Here is a 10,370-nt window from a genome sequence, read left to right on the forward strand (position 1 = left end):
TTTTTTTCTTGTGTTTGGTAGTATAAAAAAAATAGGTTAGAATAAAATTATCTCTTGACTTTCTTTATATAAGCTTGATATGAGCTAAAGTTGTTTTTCCATTAAATTTTTTTTGAAAACAACTCTATCTTACACAAAGCTAAATAAGGAAGGTAAAATTATAATTTTTCAATTTATTTTAATGTCTCTACTAAATATAGGAAAATGAAATAATTTATAAAAAATGCTTTTTGGAAAGAGAAATGCACGTCGACAATATTTTTACAACACTTTCCTAACAATTTTTAAGTAACAAGTTGTAGTAAGGTGGGTAAAAAAGTAATTTAATGACAATTTCAAATTAGAATCGACAACAAATTACCGCCTAAAATTTGTTGTGAAAATGTTGTAGAAGTAACACTTCTTTTTTAAAAATTGAAAAATGTTAATATCAAAACAAACGGAATCTAATAACATGACTTTGTAAAGAAATCATATGACTTGTTTTAATGATACACTTCAACAGTTTTATGAATCATGTAGTGGATAAATGAAGATTCCTTCAAAGGAAAACTTTATCATTTTTATTAAAAACATTAAAAAATGTCACTTGAACTGCAATACTTTTTACCAAAAAAAAAAAAAGTTTTAGTAGATTGTAAAATCCAATCCATTCCTTCTAAAATAAATGGATAAAATTATAAGAACACACTGCAAAAGAATGAGAGAGAGAGAGAAGAAAAGAAAAGCTGGAAGGTAGAGTAGGAGACAAGAAAAATATAAAGAAAAGAAAAGAAAAAACCTGTATGACGCATCATGGTGACCAAGCAACAGTTCCCAATTAATGTGTAATTAATTAAAACCAAACCCCCCATTAGGAAAATCATAGAAAGAGAATCATCTCCACATTAAACTAATATTCAACCAAAGCAAGCTAGCAATTGCAAGAGAGAGAAAGAGAAAGAAAAACAAAAAAAAAGAAAGAAAAGTGCTTTTCCTCTCTCTCTCTCTCTCCTTTCTTAAACAAATAATAAGGTGGAGAAGGGAAAAGAAAAGAAAAACAAAGAGAAAAGAAAAGAAAAGCAAAGCGAAGAAACAAGGTTGAAAGAAAGAAAGAAAAATAGGGTTTTTTTTTTTTGAATGAGAGTTTTAGAGTATAGAGAAGAAATGGTTGTAGAGAAACGAGACATTTCCTCCTCCGATAGAAAGGGAACCTTCTCCGTACTCCTTCTTTTCCTTCTTCTGATTCTCATTCTTCCCAGTATTTAAAAAACAAACAAACACACACTCTGTTTTCCTTTCCTTTCTTTTCTTTTCTTTTCCTTTTCCTTTTCTCTCTTACACGCTGTTTCCTTTCTCTTCTTCTTGTTCTTTAACAACAGCAAAAACGGTGTCGTTTTCGGGTTTTGGATGGTTCGTTACACTGTTGTATCACTGTTGCGATGCTCGAATCGGTTACCGGATGCATTCTTGAGGAGTCCGGAATCGGTTAGGGTTTTTCCTTAATTTTGCAAACTGTTTTTTTGTTTTTTTTTTTTTTTTTTGTTTAGGTTGATTTTTAATTTAAGGTAAAAAAGAAAATATATTATTGTTGTTGTTGTTATTGTTCGTTGATGTTCGTTTGTTTGTTGGATTGACTATTGAGAGATGTGTGATGTGTTTTTTTTTTTTTTTGTTGTTGTAAATAAACATATTTTGTGTTTTTTGGAGAAATATATGTAAAAGCAAAAAACAAAAAAACGAAAAAAAAAAAGACACACATCCGAATCACCCGCTATTTTTATTGTGGGGTTTTAGTTTTTATTATCAAAATTTGTTTTTTTTTATTTTTTTTATTATACCAAAAAAGAGTTAAGAGATACTAAATTTAGAAAGAGGGAGAGGTGAAGGGGATTTTGCTATTGGGTTAGTTTTGAAATTCTATGGGAATACCTGATAGGTCCCTAATAAATCTAATAGTGAAGTTTAGTTCTTGGTTTTCTTGGGTAGCAAGTGATTCTAAGGGATTTGAAATGCTTACTAGTGATTCCAAAATGGGTTGTTGTTGTGAGTGCAATATGAAGCTTAGTCAAAATAGTTACTCTTGCCGGAGTTGTGGCAGGTGGGTGTGTGGGAAATGTATCCGGGGGGGCTATGAGCTTCCGGTTGTTGAATTGGGTAGTGGTGGGAGTATGAGTATTAAGCGGTGCAAGCTTTGTAGTGGAAAGGGTGCAGAAGATGTTATTACAGGGAGGAAGGGTGGTGGTAGTAGTAAGAAAGTGCATCCTGCTGTGTCTCCGCTAGAGAGCCCGCGAGAGAGTCCTGAGCCACCATCACCACCACCACCACCACCTTTTTTTTGTAGTAGTGGTGAAGGAATCAGGAGCGAATCTATTCGGCGTGATCGACTTGCTCACTATCTTGAAACCCGGGAATATGGGTATTCGCCAAATACAATGATCAGCAGCAGGAGCATGATGATGCTGTCCTCTTTTAGCGGTCACCCATCTCCTGAATCTGTTCGTCGATCTCCCTACAGGTAATCCCACATGGTTATTCGTGCTTTTGAAAGTTTGTTTAGTTAGATGAAGTTAAAAGGTTATTAGAGTTTGCTATATGTTTTACCTATAAGTGAAATGAGTTTTCGTATTGTTGTTTGCTTTGTAAATGTGTACTACCAAAGATAATTGAATTTTATTTGAGTATCCTTGATGTTATTATTATCTTGTCAATAGTCCTATTTTGTAAGACAAACTAATGTGTTGATACTTTAGAACTCAAAATTTTGACATATGATTCCCTTGTGTCACGAAAACAATCCCATTCTCTTTTATTAAAGTCAATTTGTCAACGTGTGAGAAAATCTCTATTTACTAATGTAGGAGTGATGAAGACGAAGCAGAGGATTCTGGGAAGCAATTTTTCAGCCCATCAAGTGAATACTGTCATGATAACTCAGATATAGATTCAAGTAGTCTTAGAGCTAGACATGAGTTTTACAGTTGTAGGTCAGTGGGATCAAGCCCTTCAGACAGCCCCTCTAGGATTAATTTTACTTCTAATAGAGTTGGGAATTCTGTACAGCAGGGGCAAGAGGGAAGCCCTTATTCTCAGAATGTTGGTCCCTTTAATCAACCAATCCTGGCTATTTTGAGAAAGCCTGATTTAGGGTCTGAGGATCCAGATAACAATGATGATTGCTCTGATGACTTGGCAATTTTTCGGAACCAGAATGAGAAGTCTGAAAGGCCATTGGATTTTGAAAACAATGGTCTTATCTGGTTTCCCCCACTGCCTGATGATGAAAATGATGAGGCGGAGAGTAATTTCTTTTCATACGACGACGATGATGATGATATTGGGGATTCAGGTGCAATGTTCTCGTCCAGTAGCAGCCTTGTTAGTGTGTTTCCAGCAAAGGAAAAACAAAATGAGGGTAATAAGGAACCTCTCAGGGCAGTGGTACATGGGCATTTTAGGGCTCTTGTGTCACAGCTCTTACAGGGGGAGGGTATTAAAGTGGGCAAAGAGAATGATGTTGAGGACTGGCTCAACATAGTTACAACATTAGCATGGCAAGCAGCAAATTTTGTTAAACCAGATACTAGCAGAGGAGGCAGCATGGATCCTGTTGATTATGTAAAGGTTAAATGTGCAGCATCAGGAAGTCCGAGTGAGAGGTATGATGTGTTTAAGGTTTTTCAGATACTCATTTTATAAATAGTTCAGATCCTTTCCTTTGCAGGTCTATGCCATTAAATTTGTGGATTTGTTGTGTGCAGCACCCTTATAAAGGGAGTAGTTTGTACCAAAAATATCAAGCACAAGCGCATGACCTCGCAATACAAAAATCCCAGATTACTTCTTTTAGGAGGAGCCCTTGAATACCAGAAAGTTCCAAATGAGTTGGCTTCTTTCGATACATTACTACAGCAGGTTTTTATTTTTCATTTTTAATGCACTGGTCCCTTTATTCGTGCAGTGAAATAAAAAGTTATAGGGATGAACTACTGAGCTTTGCTTTTTTGACAGGAAAAGGATCATCTCAAGATGATTATTTCAAAAATTGAGACTCTTCGACCAAACGTTCTGCTGGTAGAAAAAAGCGTATCTTCATATGCCCAAGAACAACTGCTAGCTAGGGAAATCTCGTTAGTGTTGAATGTTAAGAGGCCATTACTGGAGCGTATAGCACAGTGTACTGGTGCTATTATTACTCCATCAATTGATAAAATATCTACAGCGCGGTTGGGACATTGTGAACTGTTCCGGTTAGTGAGAGTGTCTGAAGAACATGAGACTGCAAATCAGTTCAACAAAAAACCATCTAAAACCTTGATGTTTTTTGAAGGTTGTCCTAGGCGCTTAGGTTGCACGGTAATATTTTCTATTTAGGAAAGAGCATGCTTCCTCTCTCTCTTATTTTTATTTATTTATTTATTTTTTGCGTGTTAAATTGATTGGGGCTATCTGCCAGTATTTCAAGCTGTCCCACTTTTATTGGTATTGCCTTATGATTGGAATTTCCATGTATTGGTTAAGTCCATACTCCATAGTATGAAAATAATAGGTTCTGTCTCTGATCAGATTGTTGTGGTTCATTTGCAGGTCTTGCTGAAGGGCACATGTCGTGACGAACTAAAGAAAGTTAAACATGTTGTTCAATATGCAGTGTTTGCAGCCTATCATTTATCTCTTGAGACATCCTTTCTTGCTGATGAGGGTGCTAGTCTGCCTAAGATGACCCTTAAACACTCAATTTCTGTACCGGAGAGAACAACAACGCCTGATCTAGCTATTTCTGTAGTCCCTAATTCTCTTGCTTCAACCAGTTGCCCAGCATTGACTGATGACTCTGTTCAAGATGAAGAAATCGTGGGTCTCAATCCAGAAATTGAAGGATTGGAATTATTGGGTAGGCATCTTGATCCTGTTCATCCAACTGGTTCCATGAACTGTAGGGTTGGAAATGCACCAACTGATGCATGCTATGATGATATAGCATCTTGTGTGGGTTTGGAGTCTTGCACTTTAAATCAGTGTGAGGACTTTAAAGGGCCCAGAGTGTTTCCTTCTGTTATGAGAAATCTTTCCCAACAAGAACCACAAGAATCAATGGCCCAAGATGAGACGCTTGCTGGGGAGATGAATGGATCTACAAGATCTGAAAGGGCTGATGAAAACGAAGTCTCTAGTGAATACTTTTCAGCCGCTGAAACTCACCAGAGTATATTGGTATCATTTTCAAGCCATTGTGTGCTGAAAGGAATTGTATGTGAACGCTCTCGGCTCCTGCGCATAAAGTTTTATGGTTGTTTTGATAAGCCTCTAGGGAGATATCTGCGTGATGACCTGTTTGTCCAGGTAAATCTTTTGGGTTTCCTTTGGTTTAAACTTCAATTATTTATTCTCTTTTACTAAATTTCAGTTATAAAGTGGAATTATGTTGGTTAATAGAACTTGTAATTGTTAGGCATGTTGCTGTCGATCATGTAAAGAGCCAGTTGAGGCCCATGTCCTATGTTTCACCCATCAGCAGGGAAATCTCACAATCAATGTTCGATGCCTTCCGGATATAATACTACCTGGGGAACGGGATGGCAAGATCTGGATGTGGCACCGATGCCTAAGGTGTGCCCATGTGGATGGAGTTCCACCAGCTACTCGTAGAGTGGTTATGTCAGATGCTGCCTGGGGACTTTCTTTTGGAAAGTTCTTGGAACTTAGCTTTTCAAACCATGCAACTGCTAATCGTGTTGCACCCTGTGGTCATTCATTGCAAAGGGACTGTCTCCGTTACTATGGGTAAATTCTATCAGATTTGGAGCTCTTGTTAAATTTCAATTGTTGAATGCCACATTAGTGGTTGTTGACAATCAAATTCAACAGGTTTGGGAGCATGGTTGCATTTTTCCGGTATTCCCCAATCGATATTCTTTCTGTTCATTTGCCACCGTCAGTGCTTGAATTCAATGGCCATGTTCAACATGAGTGGACAAAAAAAGAGGCTGCAGAGGTGTCTTTATGAACCTGAAATTTTATTTACACAATTATTTTGAACTGATGCTAAATAAGTAAACATAAAGCCAATATAGTAGCTTTTGTGAGTATTTGGGATCACTATTTTAGTAACCTACTACCTTTTGCTACAGCTTGTCCATAAAATGGAGACCTTGTATGCCGAGATATCTGATGTACTTGATAGCTTGGAAGAAAAATGTAAGTCATTTGAAAATGAATGTTCGGACACGAATGACTTACAGGGCCACATCATGGAGCTGAAAGACTTGCTTAAAAAGGAAAGAAATGATTACAATGTATGTACTGACAATATTTAATATTCTCATTACAGGATTCCTGGTTTTTAACCTTGTAGAATGCCTATATTTTCTTATTTTGATTTTCAAGTAATATTACTCTCAGCTTATAATTGTCTCCTCTTTAATAGGGTTTGCTTCAACCGGCTATTATGGAGACTTCACAGCCAGATTGGCTGGCTGGAGACATTCTGGAATTGAATCGCTTGAGACGCTCTCTTTTAGTTGGTTCACATGTTTGGGATCAGCGGCTTTGTTCATTGGACTCTCTCCTTAAAAAGAGTTCTATTTCAAAGGCTGCACAAGGGGATGCATCTTATGCCCAGCTGAAAGAGCTTAAGAGTGAGTTATCACATAAGGATGGCATGCTTGGTACTGGGTATGAGGATTCTGACTCTTCAAAATTACATGAGCCTCCTGGCAACAATTTGCAGTCAGAGCAGGCGCAGCCTAATGTACCACCCTTTGAACCTTCTGTTGCTGTAGACTCGATGTTAACCACACGTCATCATCATGTCAGAGTGGAGGAAAAACATTCAGATGGGGAAGTTAGTGTAAATAAGACACTAAGTGAAAGCTTATCCCCCAATGAGTCTACTCTATCTGAGAGAATAGATTCGGCTTGGACGGGTACTAATCAACCTGCAATGAAAGCTCAGCCTCATTCATCACATGCAGACGAACTCCAAGCTGGATCTGTCAGGCAGATTAGTCAAAATGATAATCCTCCTATTAGAAGGTTAATGTCACCAGTGAGAGTTTATTCTTTTGATTCTGCATTACGAGTCCAAGAAAGAATCCGGAAGGGATTGCCTCCCTCTTCCTTGCATTTGTCGGCTCTTAGATCTTTCCATGCCTCTGGAGATTACAGGAGTATGGTGAGAGATCCTCTTTCCAATGTAATGAGGACTTACTCCCAAATGCTGCCATGGGAGACACAGAAGTTAAACTTAACAGGCGGTTCCACACCATCATTTATCTCCTCCGCATCTCATATGGCTGAAGGTGCTCGGCTGCTGCTTACGCAAAATGGCCACAACGATTTAGTTATTGCCGTTTATGAAAATGAACCCACTAGTATAATTTCGTATGCCCTTAGTTCCAAGGAGTATAATGATTGGGTTGCTGATAAATTGAATGAGCATGAGGGAAGCTGGAGTACCCATGAGAGCAGTAAAGAAGATTCTGCAGTTTCCACCTTTTCTGCCTGGCAGTTGGAGTTTGATTATATCCATTATGGTAGTTATGGATCTGAAGATGCTTCATCATCTATGGGTACTTTTTTTAAGGATCCCAAAAGACCTCCTCATTTAACAATATCTTTTGAGGATGAGTTTTCAACTGGTGGAGGCAAAGTAAAGTTTTCAGTCACTTGTTATTTTGCCAAGCAATTTGACTCTCTAAGAAAAAAATGCTGCCCAAGTGAAGTGGATTTTGTGCGATCCTTGAGCCGCTGCCAGACATGGAGTGCACAAGGGGGGAAAAGCAATGTATATTTTGCCAAGTCATTGGATGAAAGATTCATTATAAAACAGGTTACAAAAACAGAGTTGGATTCCTTCGCGGATTTTGCACCTCAATATTTTAAATATTTGACAGAATCTCTTAGCTCGAGAAGCCCAACTTGCCTTGCAAAAATTCTTGGCATTTATCAGGTTAGGCCTAACTCTTTGCTTGTTTGGTGTGTGTGTGTGTGTGCCTGCACTCGGGTGGGTTAATCTGGGTATAAGGTGCAAAGACCAACAGTAGTATCTTCTTGTGATTCTCATCTTAGTGATGTGATGGCAGGTCTCTGTAAAACATCTAAAAGGTGGTAAGGAAACAAAAATGGATTTGATGGTGATGGAGAACCTCTTTTTCAAGAGAAATATCTCAAGGGTTTATGATCTCAAGGGCTCTGCACGAGCACGCTATAATTCAGATACAACAGGGACAAACAAAGTACTGCTAGATATGAATTTGTTGGAAACATTACGTACAAAACCTATATTTCTTGGAAGCAAGGCAAAGAGAAGCCTAGAAAGAGCTGTCTGGAATGATACATCATTTTTGGCGGTAATCTTTTTTTATTTTTTAATCTTCTAATTGTTATAATAGCATCAAATTTGATCCTAACTGAAATCAGAACAAAAGTTAATGGTTTAATTTGTTTTATAATTGTGGATATAGTTCGCATTGACATTCCCTAGGTTTCTGAAACTTACTCTTTTGAGGTTTTAGAAATCATTGACATCCCCTTGGTTTCATATTTCTAATGATGCATCTGTTAAATTTAAATTCGTACCAAGTAGCTAGTTATATGTAGAACATTTTATTTGGTTTTGAGCTTAATAACTTGAAATGGATAACTATGTCAGCATATTGTTCAACACAGTTAAATCTGCCAACAGGCTCTTTGCCCATTTGTAAAGTCCATGGGAGGTAATGCCAATATGAAATCCATGGTGTCTGGTTATTGTCAATATTTTACCTAAATATAAAGTGTAAGGTTGGAATTGGATAGGATTCCCAAAAAAAATCATAAAATGGCTTATAGATTTTGTTGTCATTAAAGCACTATTTAATATATAATGATTTTTTTTCCCGTCTCATGTTTCTTCAGTCTGTGGATGTTATGGACTATTCCCTGCTGGTTGGGGTGGACGATGAACGCAAAGAGCTGGTTTTAGGGATCATTGATTTCATGAGACAGTATACCTGGGACAAACATTTGGAGACATGGGTGAAGGCATCTGGGATACTTGGTGGTCCAAAAAATGCTTCCCCCACCATTATTTCTCCCAAACAATACAAGAAAAGATTCCGGAAGGCGATGACTACCTATTTTCTCACTGTACCTGATCAATGGTCATCATGAACTGCATCATTGCAATTTTTTTGTTAACACTCCAAAATGCATCTGTTTGTCAATAAAGAATAGGGGGGATTGAAATTGCAGATAAAAGGAAAGTAAGATTCCTCCTATGAATTCTTTTTTATTTTATTTTTTTATTTCTTGTTTTGTACACTCTGTATATGGGCAGAACTAGCCCAAATGAGAGGCTTTACACTGAAATCAAGAAGAGATGGTTATATTGTTGGTCTGCTTTTGTGTCTCAAAATTGCTCTCCCTAATTGTTTATCATATGAAAACTAACACATTATTGTGAATTTTCCGCTAACATCTGTTTGGTGCATACTCTCTATGCCATTTCCTGCAACTAATTAAATGTTCGCTTTCCGTCCTTGCCGGGAGTTGTTGATGTTGTATTGAAATTAAGGTGGATGTCCTGATTGCAGTTTGTTATAAAATAGCCAATGAGAAAGTTAATCCAAAATGCTTAATAATCCATGAATTGATATAGTAGCCAAGGTAGGTACAATGTTAAATTCTATCAACTCACGGGTTTGGTTTATAACTCTATATAAATAAGTAGATCAGTTCCAAACAATATTGTGGTACTCACATGAGACTGTTGTGTTGCAACTGTAATTTCATACTCTGCACTTGTATATGGATTAGGTCTCACGTGAGACTCATGTTGCCATCACATCGTGGTAACATGAATCATAATGGAAGTTAACTTCAAATGCATGGTACAGCCTTTATTTGGGGATCTGACTCTGAATATTTTTTTTTTTGGGGGGGGTGGGGGGTGCTGGGGTTGTGTTAGTTTGAATATGGGGATCTGACTCCTGAATCTAACCTCTGATCATATGGCCATTGGTTTAATGTATATTATTAAAACTTTGCCAAGTATCCCAAAGTATTGCAACAACAATTCTGCTCTCTTGGCTCATTATAGAGGATTACATAAAATACACCATTCGATTGACTTTATGAGTTGATTAGATTTAAAACCTACCATGATTTTAGTTAATTTAATTGGTAATTTTTTTTAACAATTAAAGGATTTGTTGTGTATATATATAGTGCCCGTTAACACCCAACTTTATTTCAGTATTTTTGCCAATTTTATAGGCTGTGGTGTCAACTTTATATTGTGTTCTTTTTTTCCTATTTATCCAATTTTTTTATTATTAAGTGAGACATACATTATTTTAACCTTAACAAACACCGAACGGTGCTTATTAGCATTTGGCTATATATATATA

General features: G+C 37.0%; 1 protein-coding gene across 1 annotated transcript; it reads left to right on the forward strand.

Annotated features, from left to right (window-relative positions):
* The first annotated feature begins 1,275 nt into the window (after positions 1–1,275).
* Positions 1,276–9,359, forward strand: LOC115973882 (putative 1-phosphatidylinositol-3-phosphate 5-kinase FAB1C). The gene is made up of 11 exons (XM_031094128.1): positions 1,276–2,497; positions 2,841–3,638; positions 3,741–3,894; positions 3,991–4,335; positions 4,567–5,322; positions 5,432–5,763; positions 5,848–5,974; positions 6,111–6,275; positions 6,407–7,930; positions 8,064–8,330; positions 8,878–9,359. Exons 1-11 carry the CDS (start codon positions 1,902–1,904, stop codon positions 9,130–9,132), a joined length of 5,319 nt encoding a protein of 1,772 aa, XP_030949988.1. The 5' UTR covers positions 1,276–1,901; the 3' UTR covers positions 9,133–9,359.
* Positions 9,360–10,370: the final 1,011 nt, after the last annotated feature.

The sequence above is a fragment of the Quercus lobata genome, chromosome 1 (assembly GCF_001633185.2).
Source record: "Quercus lobata isolate SW786 chromosome 1, ValleyOak3.0 Primary Assembly, whole genome shotgun sequence".
Classification (NCBI taxonomy): Eukaryota; Viridiplantae; Streptophyta; class Magnoliopsida; order Fagales; family Fagaceae; genus Quercus; species Quercus lobata.